This window comes from Lipotes vexillifer, unplaced genomic scaffold (assembly GCF_000442215.2).
Source record: "Lipotes vexillifer unplaced genomic scaffold, Lipotes_vexillifer_v1.1 scaffold705, whole genome shotgun sequence".
NCBI classification, from domain to species: Eukaryota; Metazoa; Chordata; class Mammalia; order Artiodactyla; family Lipotidae; genus Lipotes; species Lipotes vexillifer.
The window spans coordinates 55,321-69,551 of record NW_006793209.1 but is presented as its reverse complement, the minus strand read 5'-3'; the positions used below and the strand labels follow the sequence as shown (position 1 = coordinate 69,551).

Below are 14,231 nucleotides of genomic sequence, written 5' to 3'. Positions count from 1 at the left end.
CCCCAGGGGAGTTTTCGACTGACCTTTCCAATAAAGCATGGGCTGCAGTGCCTGGACGTTGAGGAAGGAATTTGGGATATCAGCCTCAGTTTTGATGAGTGCAGGGCAGGAAGGATGCCACTGACAGCCAGTCTATAGAGGTCACTTTGGTGAACTGTGGTTTAATTAACCATTGTTTTAAAATAGACCAGCTCAGGATTAGGACTTGTCAATATCAGACTTGGAGCCCATGTTCTGGGCCCACATATAAGCCTGTTCTTTTAGGAATTTTGTATCTATATTGAAATATTCAGGTACCTCCTGAGGCTTTTTTTTTTTTTGCGGTACGCGGGCCTCTCACTGCTGTGGCCTCTCCCGTTGCGGAGCACAGGCTCGAGATGCTCAGGCTCAGCGGCCATGGCTCACGGGCCCAGCCGCTCCGCGGCACGTGGGATCTTCCCGGACCGGGGCACGAACCCGCGTCCCCTGCATCGGCAGGCGGACTCTCAACCACTGCGCCACCGGGGAAGGCCCCTCCTGAAGCTTTTGATCCTCCTGGCCACTGAAATTACAATGGAGGCTGAAGAAGAAGATATATAGAACCTATTTCATATTGAATTGGTGCAGAAGAGAATCTCCAAAGAGAGGCAACAGGGAAACACAAGATTACCTATTCCTCTTATTTTAAATTATGTTCTTTTGATGTGAATTAAAAATATAATCTGACTAAAGAAAAGCCATAGCAAAAACTAGACAGAAGAGCCCTCTTTCCCTCAAAACAGCTTCTCCACACCCTTCCCGCTTGACACACGCCCACCTGGCCCTCCTCTTCCCTCCAGAGGTTCCATCCTGCTGGAAACTGTCCTCCCCTCCCCGTGGGCCCTATGACCTGTAATGTCATGTGCCTTCTAACATCAACAAGAGGCTCTCAGTGGGGAACCGGTCCTCATCTGCATTCCTGATCTGTCTATATTTCCAAAACGTATTTCACCCCAGAGTACACTTAATTCAGACTGTCCCAACAAGCTATATTTCTCAGGAAAAAATTTAATAATCAAACGGTATTTTTGAGAAAAATGCTACCACCAAAAAACACCCATAGCTTTCCTACCATCTAAGATCAAATCTCTTAAACCTCTTGAAGCTCACAGCTGGCGGGGGTGTAATTCATTTTTTAACATCACACATACAGTCCTCAAGACAGCCCAACACATAGACCAGGGTATGGCCAGAGTTTTCTGGCCTAGATGCCAGGAAGCAGTGCGGCTGAGAGTTCAGTAGTACCAGAGGTCATTTTTATTTACGTCTTTATCCATACAACGGATGGTGTGTAGGCTGAGGCAGAGGGGCAAAGCAGTCTGGGTGAGCCCAGTTAATGCTTTTAGTTAACTTCAGGGCTGATTTACAGTTCAGTTACATCTGGGTGGTCGGACACGTCTGTTTGCCAAATTCAAGTCCAAAGCATTGTTAACTAATTTCTATAATACAGATTTGCCCATCGCTGGGCTCTCTGTAGGATACTTTTTCTTTCCAGGTGGTTGGGAATTTTCATCCTATATGGCATTTTCATTTCAGTTAATAAGCAAGAATGTGAATATGTTCTAAAGCATATATTATTATATATATCAATTTAAGAAATTGCAAGTTTGTTTTCCATAAATATTTTAGAGAGACTTCTGCTAAAGTGAAAAGAAAGACAAAAGAAAAACATGATCTGATGTTCCTAGGGCACATTCTTATTTGGAAACCTTACAGACAAGATTGAAGCTAAGGGATGAAATAGAATAATTCCTATTTAATAATCAAATATCTAAATCTAAAAATGAAGCTATAATATAGCCACATCTGAAGACTCTGAATGTTAGCTATTTGCAATGACTGTTCAAAGACAGTATGACGATAATATTTACATAGAAACCATTATATCTCATTATTTTTATTTGTATATCGGTACATGGGATATTTTTTCCCAATTTTAAATTCCTAGAACTTTTTGAAAAACTAAAAAATGATCTGATCTTATCCAGAGTTTTGAGTTTCCATTTAGTATAAATATTTAACACACATGAATTCTTCCTCTATTTTTATCAATTCCATACATATCTGTATATTCCAATAAAATAAAGGATACTCATATTTATTTCAGAGGAGAAATTAAGTGTATATACTAAAACTGTTTTATATTAACTGCAGAAATACCCACTTAACGTAAAAAATATCCACATGTATAAATTCTAACATAATGGGATAAGAAATCATACTTGTAGAAATGAGGCTTTTATTGGGAACTGGATCCCAGTGTGTAGGAATATTGGCTGACCTTGACCATAAAGAATATTTACTGGTTATTTCTAAAACAAAGACTCTTGGCTATTTAATAAATAAACATTTTGTTTATTAATTGCACAAAGTTTGGTCAAAGCATTGCACAAAGAATAAATATTTTTGTTAGAATGTGTCAAAAGCTTGGCTTTTAAGCTTGACATTTAGTTGACTGGGTCACACAGGGCAAACTCCCTGTCCTTTGCAAAGTTATGGAGTTGGAACTTATATCAAACTTGCATTTGATAGTTTAGTTTTATCTGTGCTTCTGGAATTATCAAGACTGTTTTTGACAGCTTTATTAGAATGTTATTTCTTTTTTCTTTAATATGGGACATTTAAACGGTTCCTGAATTTGAAACTAATGGTTATTGTATCTTGGGAACAAAATTACTTTTGATGGGAACATATCTTTGAATTATAAATGCAAGTTAATAGATAAGTATTACTTAATTTGTTACACATTTTTAAATATTTATATTTAATCTTTACAAAGAACCTTTCACGTACAAACTAATTCTTTGATTAGACTTCCTGATCACATTAGCAAATATTAATTGAACGAGAATTGAACATATAATAAAGAGATATGAAGCCAAAACTAAGAAAAGAGATTAAGGTCTAAACACACTGCATGCCCATATATATGCAGTCACAGTTTTACAGAAAATAGTGTGCATTTGAATCATCATTCTTTACAGTGGCCACATAGCAGAAGTGCTTAAGTGTAAACATTTTCAGCATGAAGGGTGGGGATTGTGCAAAATTATAATTGCATCAAAACTATGAGAAATTGCAGAAAATTCCTATTTTTAAATGTCTATCTTCAAAGAGTAAAACTTAAACTAGCTATCTTCCCTCAAGAAGGATGTCTAAATCACACTTGTCTTTTTCTTTAACAGATAATTCTGAAATAATCAGCAGAAACGGAATGGAATGCCAAGAATCTGCATTGAGAATAACTAAACATTGTTACTGTACATACTATCCTGTTTCCTCCTCAATAGAATTGCCACAAACTGCATGCTAAATAAAGATTTAGTTCTTCTGGACAGACCACAACTCTAAGAAGCTAGTGCTGCTATATCATATATGAGTATTAAATATGGTATGCTTAGTATATTCCAACCTAAGATAGTTAACTACCTGAGACCAGCTGTGATGTTTAAAGACATAAAGGATAAAGTTTACTTTTAAAGGGTTTCTAAACATAGTTTCTGTCCTAGGAATATTGTCTTATCTCCATAACTATAGCTGATGCAGAAAGTCCAACCAATTTACTCATTTTGACTCAGAATATTTCAAAGTTAGCAATAAACAATTAGCATTAGTTAAAAAAAAAAAAAAAAAAAAACGTATTCCAAGGGCAGGTTCGATTCTAACTTCAATTACTGTCATTTCATTTACCTACTGGATCAAAGCTATGTTTCACTTCTTGACAACACGAATGCTGCAGCAAAGATGAGAAGTGAAGTAAAACCGTTACCTGTCCTGCAGGTCTAAAATTTGAACGGAAATTCAAGCACAAGTACTGGGGACACATCAAAGTGTGGTATTTGGTTTGCCTGGAGATGCCGCATTGAATCATGTGATTCTAGAATAACATTAACTAGATTGAAAAAGAAACTTTGCACGGTATGATCTTCATACCCCACCAAACAAAGTCTTGAAGGTATTATTTTACAAGTATATTTTTAAAATTGTTTTATAAGAGAGACTTTGTAGAAGTGCCTAGATTTTGCCAGACTTCATCCAGCTTGACAAGAATGAGAGGCCCATGCCAACAGTCTAATCAAAAGGATTAGTCTTTCAAACTCACCATCCGGTTGCCTGTTACAGAATAACTCTTCTGAACTAAAAACCTAGACAAACAAGGAAGCTGTAGGTGAGGAGATCTGTATAATATTCTAATTTAAGTGCGTTTGAGTTTAGTCACTGAAAATTTGACTGTGACTTTAATCTAAATTACTATGTAAACAAAAAGTAGATAGTTTCACTTTTTAAAAAATCCATTACTGTTTTGCATTTCAAAAGTTGGATTAAAAGGTTGTAACTGACTACAGCATGGAAAAAAATAGTTCTTTTAATTCTTTCACCTTAAAGCATATTTTATGTCTCAAAAGTATAAAAAACTTTAATACAAGTACATACATATATATACACATACATATATATATACTATATATGGATGAAACATATTTTAATGTTGTTTACTTTTTTAAATACTTGGTTGATCTTCAAGGTAATAGCGATACAATTAAATTTTGTTCAGAAAGTTTGTTTTAAAGTTTATTTTAAGCACTATCGTACCAAATATTTCATATTTCACATTTTATATGTTGCACATAGCCTATACAGTACCTACATAGTTTTTAAATTATTGTTTAAAAAACGAAACAGCTGTTATGAATTACTATTATGTGTAATTGTTTAAAACATCCATTTTCTTTGTGAACGTATTAGTGATTGAAGTATTTTGACTTTTGAGATTGAATGTAAAATATTTTAAATTTTGGCACCACCGCCTGTTCTGAAAACTAGATGCACCAACCATATCATTTTTGTTTGAGGAAAAAGAAATCTGCCATTTTAATTAATGTTGGTCAAAGTCTAATGACTATTTATCTTATATCGTAGATTTGATAACCCTATCAAAAAAAATCACATTCTAAGTGTAATCTTACATAGTGCTTTTATTGTTGCATTTGTTTTAATTTGTGGGAAAGTATTGTATCTAACTTGTATTTCTTTGGTAGTTTCATCTTTATGTATTATTGATATTTGTAATTTTCTCAGCTATAACAATGTAGTTATGCTACAACTTGCCTAAAACATTCAAACTTATTTTCTTTTTTTCTTTGTTAATTCACTTAAACTCATTGAAAACATAGTATACATTACTAAAAGGTAAATTATGGGAATCACTGAAATATTTTTGTAGACTAATTATTTTAACATTGTCTTTTTTTTTCTTTTGTTTCATGATTTTGATTTTTAAAGTTTTTAGCACACAACTATTTTCAGCCCTTTAATAATGGAGCATCAGAAACATCACCTATACCCCCCAAGCGAATATAGAAGACTGTATTTTTACTATGATATCCGTTTTCCAGAATTGTGATTGTAATATGCAAAGAGTCATAAATATGCCATTTACAATAAGGAGGAGGCAAGGCAAATGCATAGATGTACAAATATATGTACAACAGATTTTGCTTTTTATTTATTTATAATGTAATTTTATAGAATAATTCTGGGATTTGAGAGGATCTAAAACTATTTTTCTGTATAAATATTATTTGCCAAAAGTTTGTTTATATTCAGAAGTCTGACTATGATGAATAAATCTTAAATGCTTTGTTTAATTACAGAACAAAATCACCAATATCCAAGACATGATGATAGCAATTCAACAAATACTGTAGTTAAGAGATGAACTCGCCACTTGTATGGAAACTACATTTCACTCTTGGTTTTCAGGATATAACAGCACTTCACCTAAATATTCTTTGAGCCATATCACTGGTAACATTTCTACTAAATCTTTCTGTAACACTTAAAGAATTCCCTCATTCATTACCTTACAGTGTAAACAGGAGTCTAATTTGTATCAATTCTATGTTTTGGTTGTAATATTCAGTTCACTCACCCAATGTACAACCAATGAAATAAAAGAAGCATTTAAAAGGATTTCTAGTCATCCTCCTTCTTTTGTTGTTGAGACAGATTGATAATTAGCCAAAACAAATGGTTTTTACATTCATACAGATAACATTTCGTAGCTTCAAAGAAGAGCAGGCGTTGGATTTTGGGGCTTTTTAACAGTAAGAAAAACAATTTACAAGGATCATTTTGGAACTACTTCTATTATCCTTTGAAATTAGGAATAAAAATAAATCCCACCACTCAGCCCTCATCTTCAGAATTCTGCCTGAATATGAAGAGATGTGAAGAGATCAGTAACCAAATGGGGAACAAAACGTCAGTTAATTAACAGACAAGAAAATGCCCATTAATCCGTAAGACAGGCTTTCAGGTAAGAGCCTGTTTGAGCAACATGTCTTGGACCTTAGGCTGCAGATAGAGGCAGAATGATGAAACCTGTCCTACGTGGACATCCTGGCTGGGTGGACTGAGGAGAGCACAAGAGCTGAGCATCATACCTGAGGGCAGGTGCTCAACAAAGTGAGGCCTCCTGAGAGGTGCGGGGCACCTTCTCAGTCTTCTCCTTCCTCTGTCCTTTGGGGCCCATGATATTTCTCAGGGAAGATGGGAACAGTCCTTGCCATGCAGAGGTTGGTGGAAGTCACCTCCTCTATGGGCCAAGGCAGGAACAGGGAGAGAAGATTTTCTCCATGGCCGGTTTAAAGCTTCAGGCCTTCTGAGTGATTATGAGCCCCCTTATAAGGGTCCACAACACAAACATTCAACAGACCAGGCATATACAATAAGGGCACTTGTATTTTTAAACAGTGGCATCAGGAATTCCAAGGGTAAAAATACTTTCACACCTTTGTGGATGTTTGAAAAATCGGCTATATGTTTGGGTGAGCAATTTCTTTTACTGTAAAAGCAGAAGAAAAGTTGCTATTCCATCAGTCACTCCTGACAAGAAAACATTCTCTGTTAAGTTAGTTCAAGGTGTCAAGTTTCGAGAACAAGTTGTTATTTTAAGTGAAAAATCTAAGACAAACCGTACTCAAAAATTTTCACACCTGGTTTATGAAGTGCAATTTTCATCAGTAGACTGACTTTTTATGGTACTTACTACATCAAAATCAAAAGAGAAATTTAAATCTTAGAGAATAAAACTAATTTATCTCTTAAGCACAGAAAATATTTAAATATAAAATATCAATTATTCTATAATTATCTGCCAATAGGAAGGTGTTATTTTAATTTGGGGCAGCCCAAACTAAAAATAAACCATTGCTGTTGGACTGGGCTATGTCCATAGAAATGACTGAGTCACAATTCATACAAAATGAACACAGTAGTGACTTCCCTCCATGCTTTTGGTGGGAGGAGGGGTGGCGGGGATGGGGAAGGACTGGGATTGAGAATATCCCCCAGGGACTAGCTTATGTGTTGAGCACTATGAGAAATAGTCCATATAGGTTTCTATATAGAAACTCACCCCAGTTGTTGAGGAGAATTACCAATAACTAATAAGTAAGTTCTAACAGCTGCAGAGATTCTTAATCAAGATACACAGGTGGATAGACCTAAAATCTGTCATACAGAGTGAAGTAAGTCAGAAAGAGAAAAGCAAATACCATATGCTAACACATATATATGGAAGTTAAGAGAAAAAAAATGTCATGAAGAACCTACGGGTAAGACAGGAATAAAGACACAGACCTACTAGAGAATGGACTTGAGGATATGGGGAGGGGGAAGGGTAAGCTGTGACAAAGTGAGAGAGAGGCATGGACGTATATACACTACCAAATGTAAGGTAGATAGCTAGTGGGAAGCAGCCGCATAGCACAGGGAGATCAGCTCGGTGCTTTGTGACCGCCTGGAGGGGTGGGATAGGGAGGGTGGGAGGGAGGGAGACGCAAGAGGGAGGAGATATGGGCACATATGTATATGTATAACTGATTCACTTTGTTATAAAGCAGAAACTAATATGCCATTGTAAAGCAATTCTACTCCAATAAAGATGTAAAAAAAAAAAAGATACACAGAGGCTCTGCTGTGACAAGCAGCTTGATTCTAGATCAACACTACCTTCCTGAGTCTGCCCTCAGGGTGACTAGATCCACAGCTGTCCAGGGGATTTCAAATGCATCACCGACAGTCATGTGACTTTCTCCCTCTGCTTCAGCGACTCTGAAGAATGACGACCCACCCATTTGAGGTGTCCTTTTAGGTCCCCCATGTAAATGGCATATATGCTACGTGGCCTATATTTTAATAAAACCATTTCAGACATCCCCTCCAAAGTTGGTGAAAACATATAGCTATTTTCATGAAATAGGGTATAATCAGAAAGTAACTTTGTTTTGTTCATATATACTTGATATAATCCTTAGCATTATGAAGGAGTTATTATACCTGGAATGTACATGAGATATCAAGACACATAAAACTTAAGTAACTCATTTAAGATCACATAGAGCAGCAGAACTCTCAAGACCTGGCTTGTCCTAACTCTACGGTCATGTTGACGTGAGCTTTATTTGTGGCAAACTTTCAGGCCCAAATTTCAGAATAGAATTCAGAGTAGACCATTCATCCAGGTTTAAGATGAAGCCATGATAAGAATCCTTTCATAGGATATATAGACAGGTTTTCTTCCCTATCGCAAGAATACAACTTATGAAATATTTTGTAGCTCTGGGCTGCAAAGTACTATTCTAGGTTTAGGACAGAGCCTAATTCTTTATTAGGACCAGAGGCAGCTGGAGGGAATGTGACATTGCACCATGTCTCCAGTGTCATCCAGTTTTTTAAATCAAACTTTAATATGATTCTCTTGAAATAAAAAATATTGAAAGTCACTGAATTTCTCCCAATAAGCGTATGTCATTAAGTCATGATGAAGGAGCCCCTAAAAAGATGAACATGTCACATAAGCCAGAGAGAATGATTTCCTAGATAAAGGTCACACATGGATCACACACACCTAAAATCCAACTGCGTCCAGACAGTCATTCCTTTCTCTGATAACTTTGCTCTTGGGTCTTTTCAGGACTTGGGCTTATATAAACAAAGGGAGAAGTTTATTTATCAATCCTCCTATGTAAACTAAAATGATCTAAATTAGGGGAATCTAACTTTTCTTTCATTAGAGAAACTTTCTTTCATACGAAAGGGTCACCCCACAAAAGTACAAAAGCAAAACAATAGGAAAGTGCTCTCCTTGCTGAGGCTCTCCATTCCTCTACTAAGTGCTGCAATGCACACAAAGGTGGAAACCCACTCACTTAAATATAAAACCTGTGGCTTTACAGAGGGAGAAGATTAAACTCAAAGTAGCACGGCAGGGCTTCCCTGGTGGCCCAGTGGTTAAGACTTCGCCTTCCAATGCAGGGGGTGTGGGTTTGATCCCTGGTCAGGGAGCTAAGATCCCACAGGCATCAAGGCCAAAAAACCAAAACAGAAAACAGAAGCAATACTGTAACAAATTCAATAAAGCCTTTAAAAATGGTCCACATCAAAAAGATCTTAAAAAAAAAAGGTAGCGTGGCAGCTTAGGAAACCTGGCTTATAAGTTCTAAATATGTCTGAGGAACCTGATGGCCTGTATATATGGAGGTAACAAACATACCACAGAATAAATATATACGCAACACTCTCACACACACGTTTACACGGAGAGCAACCTAAACACATTATCGTCCATAAACACAAAGCAGAGGATCTCTCAGTTCTGCGGGAAGGAACGATCAGCGTCTGCATTTCCCAATAGTCTAGTGGTTAAGAGCAAATTTTACAGCCTTACGGCCCAAGTTTGACTCTCAACTCTGCTTTTTACAGCTTCTGAGCTTCAGTGTTTTTCATCGGCAAAGCTGGGTCTAACAGGATCTCTCTCACCTAGACATTATGATGATTCAATGAATGTGCGCTGACCACGGAGAACAGAATCTGACACGTAGCAAACTCTCAGTGAATATTAGTAACTCTTCTTAAAATAATATTAAAGTACACTCCTGGGTTTCCCTATCAGTATTTATTTCCTCATTCTATCCAAACATCTCTTGGCAACTAAGAGGCACCTCTTCTATGTCCTCGATGACAGTGTCAAAAGCTGACAGGCAAAGTATAGGGGGTTCATAATAACAAATAATGAGCTGCATTATCTCTGGGGAAGCCTACAATTACTTTAATTCAACAAATGCTCACTGAGCCCCGACTAAGCACTGCTAAGCTGTTGAAGGAACGCGAACTTGGGCAAAGTCCAGTTCCTACCCTCAAGAAGCTTTCTGTGGGGCAGAAGAGGAAAACTAAATCTGTGAAAAAACGGAGAAAGGATAAAGAGTACAATAGTTTCCCAAGGCTGCTGGAACCAAGCCCCGCACAGAGGGTAGCTTACAGCAACAGAAATGAAGTCTCTCCAGTTGTGTAGACTAACGTCTGAAATCATGGCGTCGGCAGGGCCGAGATCCCTCTGCAGCTATGGAGAGAATCCTTCCCTGCCTCTTCCTAGCTTCCGGTGCAGGCCGTCAATGCTTGGCGTTCCTTGGCTCACAGCTGCGTCCCTCCAGTCTCTGTCTCCATCATCACAGGGTCTCGCCCCGTGTGTCTGTCTTCACATTATCTTCTTATAAGGCCACCAGTCATCTTGGATTAGGACCCACCCTAATGACCTCATCTTAACTTGATGACATCTGCAAAGACCCTATTTCCAAACAAGGTCACGTTCACAGGGACCAGGGGTTGGGATGTCAACATGTCCTTTTGAGGGACACAGTTCGACCTGTCACAACAATGACAACCTAAATAAAGATAGGTTTCTATAGATATCAAAATATCAATGAAAGGGTTTCTGTTGTCTTTTCAATAAGAAGATCCCACCTACGTGATATATGATGACCAGAGTCATGACCCCTTAGGCCTCTTCCATTTGCTTTGTTTTGGTTTTGTCTGTAGAATGAACCAGTTGGACTATAAGGTCTCTAACTTCTATTCTAGATGCAACATTCTGTGATTTAATCAGCAGCTTAGCCTGCTCTTCACTGGTCTCAATATTTATTTTACTTGGTAATTTTTTTTTTTTTTTTTGACTGCGTTGGGTCTTCGTTGCTGTGTGCGGGCTTCCTCTAGTTGCGGCGAGCGGGGGCTACTCTTTGTTGCAGTGTGTGGGCTTCTCATTGCAGTGGCTTCTCTTGTTGTGGAGCACGGGCTCTAGTCACACAGGCTTCAGTAGTTGTGGCACGTGGGCTCAGTAGTTGTGGCTCGCGGGCTCTAGAGCGCAGGCTCAGTAGTTGTGGCAGGGCTCTAGAGCGCAGGCTCAGTAGTTGTGGCACACGGGCTTAGTTGCTCCGCGGCATGTGGGATCTTCCCGGACCAGGGCTTGAACCCGTGTTCCCTATGTTGGCAGGCGGATTCTTAACCACTGCGCCACCAGGGAAGTCCATTACTTGGTAATTTTGATTTGCAAATATATTTCATTGTTTATAAGTTTTTATTGATTGGATTAATTTTACTTAATCCATACTGCAGAGAAAGCCTTTTCCTTTCTTTCTATATGCATGAGAAATTTTGGTAATCATTCATAGGAAGTCTTAGCCAAGCTTGGTTAAGAAGACCAAGTGTTATAACTACATCAAGAATAATCGTATCAAATATTTTTGTGCCCTTATACTGTGATAGCCTCTTAGTCTGGATCATCTCATTTAATCTTTACAATAACCCTCTCTGGTTGATTCTGTTATTAGCACACCCACTAATAGATAAGAACACTGATGACTGGAAAGATTAGCTAACTTAACCAAAGTCACAAAGTTTGTAGAAAAATGGGCGTTGAAACTCAGGCTGCCTGACTCTGGATCCACAGTGCTTTACTACCTCACTACGCCAGATGTGGTCCTTGAACTTCCACAGGAGCAACTGGGGATTTGTTGGAAATGCAGAATCCCAGGCCCCACCCCAGACCAACTGAAGGAGACCCTGCATTCTAACCAGACGCTCAGCTGATTCACACACACATTAGAGTGTGAGAAGTGACACGGTGCTAACCAGCACCACCCCCTTAAAGGCTCTGTTGACTCTAGAAAACAATGAAGGAAAACCACTGCCAACACTTGACCATTTTGATGGCCGTCTTCAATACACAAACTCCAAAGAATTGTGATTGTTTGGATACAAATTGGAGTCTCTCTGATTTTATTCCTGTCCTTTCTTGATCCATTCTCCGTACGGCAGCCAGTACGTTCATAAAATAAAAATCAGATCACGGCATCGTCCCAATCAAAGGTGGATCCACTCCAGGTTTTGTGGGGTCTGAAGGTTATAAAACTTGGGGAAGAGGGGTCTTAAAGAAAGAGAATCCAAAAAATGAATATAGAATTAAATATGAGAATAAATACATAGAAAAAGAATATGAAAAACATGCCATTTTATGAATTAACCATTTGACATGCCTTATGTTTTGTTTACATTTTTGACTGTATCCCCATCGTCTTATGATAACACTTTTGTGACGTCATTTCCTATATAGAGAACAGAAAGGTAATTCAATCTCACCTCTAGCATGGTTGGCACAATTTTTTTTAGCATCTGTTTTTGTATTGATAATTTATGTGCAATTCACACACACACACATATACATACACACACTGCTTATTATACTCTTACAGATGTGTGCCCTACAAACACCTCTACCTCCTAGTTAAACACACACACACAAAACAAGACAAACAACAGTATTCACTAGTTTTCCGCTGCTCTTATGATAAAATCTGAAACGTTTTACCCTAGCCAACATCTCCAACCTCATCCAGTGTTTTCCAATCCCTCAGACCTCTTTTTTGTTTCTTAAATACATGGAGTCCTTTCTGCCTCCTGAATTCCTACTCCTTATGCACCTAAGGGTGCTTGTCTTCTCTCTCTGGCCATGGCAGAATCATGTCCTTCTGAAAACAATATCACCTCAGCCCTGATCTAAAGTGGCTGATTCCATCTCACCACTATGTTTACTGCCATCATAACACCCATCACACTGTGTAATTATTTTGCTCATCTGTTTCAGTTGTATTATTGGTTATCTCATTGGAATTTAAGCTCTGTGATGTCTGGCCCTTGTTTTATTCACCACCTTAGCCCCTCTGCTTAGAACAGTGTCTAAGAACATAACTCAATATGTATTTGTTTGAATGAATGACTAGTAAAACCATGGTGTCAGAAGAGACAGACATAAGTGAAAGTATAAAATTATGAAATTCAAATACTTTCTCATAAACTTTACCTATACCCGATCCACATTCTTGGCTAAGGAACTAAACAAACTGCAGATCCACTCATTTAACAAATATTTTTGTACTACAAAATGCTAGAAAACATTAAAAAAAAGAGCATATATTCTTATTAGATTATAAATAATCTGAAATCATCATAATCTAGTTACCATCTAGCTAGAGATACATATGGCTGAAAACAAAATACATGTATTGAGGTATTTCATGATAAATTCCAAATTATTAAATAGCCAGTGACTGCCATGGGAGATTACTGAGAGCTGGAGATGTCACAGAAGGCTCCCTGAAGGAGGAGTTTCCTGAGATGGAAGCTGAGGAGTTGTAAATATAGTATTTGGCAAAGCAAGAAGCATGAGAAGCAACAGGAATGGAAACACAGTGGCCTGTGATTAGAATGAATGCAGATTCTACACTTAAAGGGATTCTACACTTGAGGAATGAGAGGCACACATAACGGAAGAGGGCATTGGCTTCTACGAGACAGCCACAACTCAAAGAACGATCAGTGGCTGCTGCAGCCTGCAGTCAGCTCCCCGTTTGGGCTGAGGCACTCACTCCCCAGTGTCCAGGAGTGACAGCAGTCAGGTGCAGCTGCCAGCCTCCTTCTGGAATTGCACTGACTCAAGAGAACTGCCTTGTCCAAAGTCTCGCTTCCTCGCACAGCCCTTGTCCAGTTGATTGACACAGGAGTATAAAGGCCCCCAGCTTGGCCCAACTCAGGGCAAATACTGCACTGGGCTCCCCAGCTCCCCAGGGCGTGGACTGAGGCTTTTGTTGAGACTGCATCACGGCCCAACCTCTCCCTTAGCCCAATCGGGCTTCCTTCCCTTCTCCATGGATTGGACTCTCCACCTCAGAGTCTGCCTCCCAGAAAATCCAAACTGAGACAGAAAGGCAACTCTACCATTTATTAATTCCACTGCCCAAGCTTTGAGTTCCTTTCAAACTGATGCAAGAAATATATTCAATGTCGCAATTTGATTCCTTTTTTTTTTTTTTTTTTTT

At 38.3% G+C, this 14,231-nt stretch overlaps 1 protein-coding gene across 4 annotated transcripts in view; it reads left to right on the top strand.

Moving 5' to 3' along the window:
- The window catches only part of MBNL2 (muscleblind like splicing regulator 2), a 154,207-nt gene extending 148,216 nt beyond the window's left edge, over positions 1-5,991 (top strand). For 2 of the 4 annotated variants that reach the window (XM_007466270.1, XM_007466269.1), the window contains one exon: positions 3,204-5,991. In XM_007466270.1, coding sequence (XP_007466332.1) covers positions 3,204-3,331 — 128 coding nt within the window. In that variant the 3' untranslated portion in view covers positions 3,332-5,991. The remainder of the gene's footprint in view (positions 1-3,203) is intronic. The other 2 variants (XM_007466267.1, XM_007466268.1) reach the window with 2 other exon arrangements.
- The last annotated feature ends 8,240 nt before the right edge of the window (positions 5,992-14,231 follow it).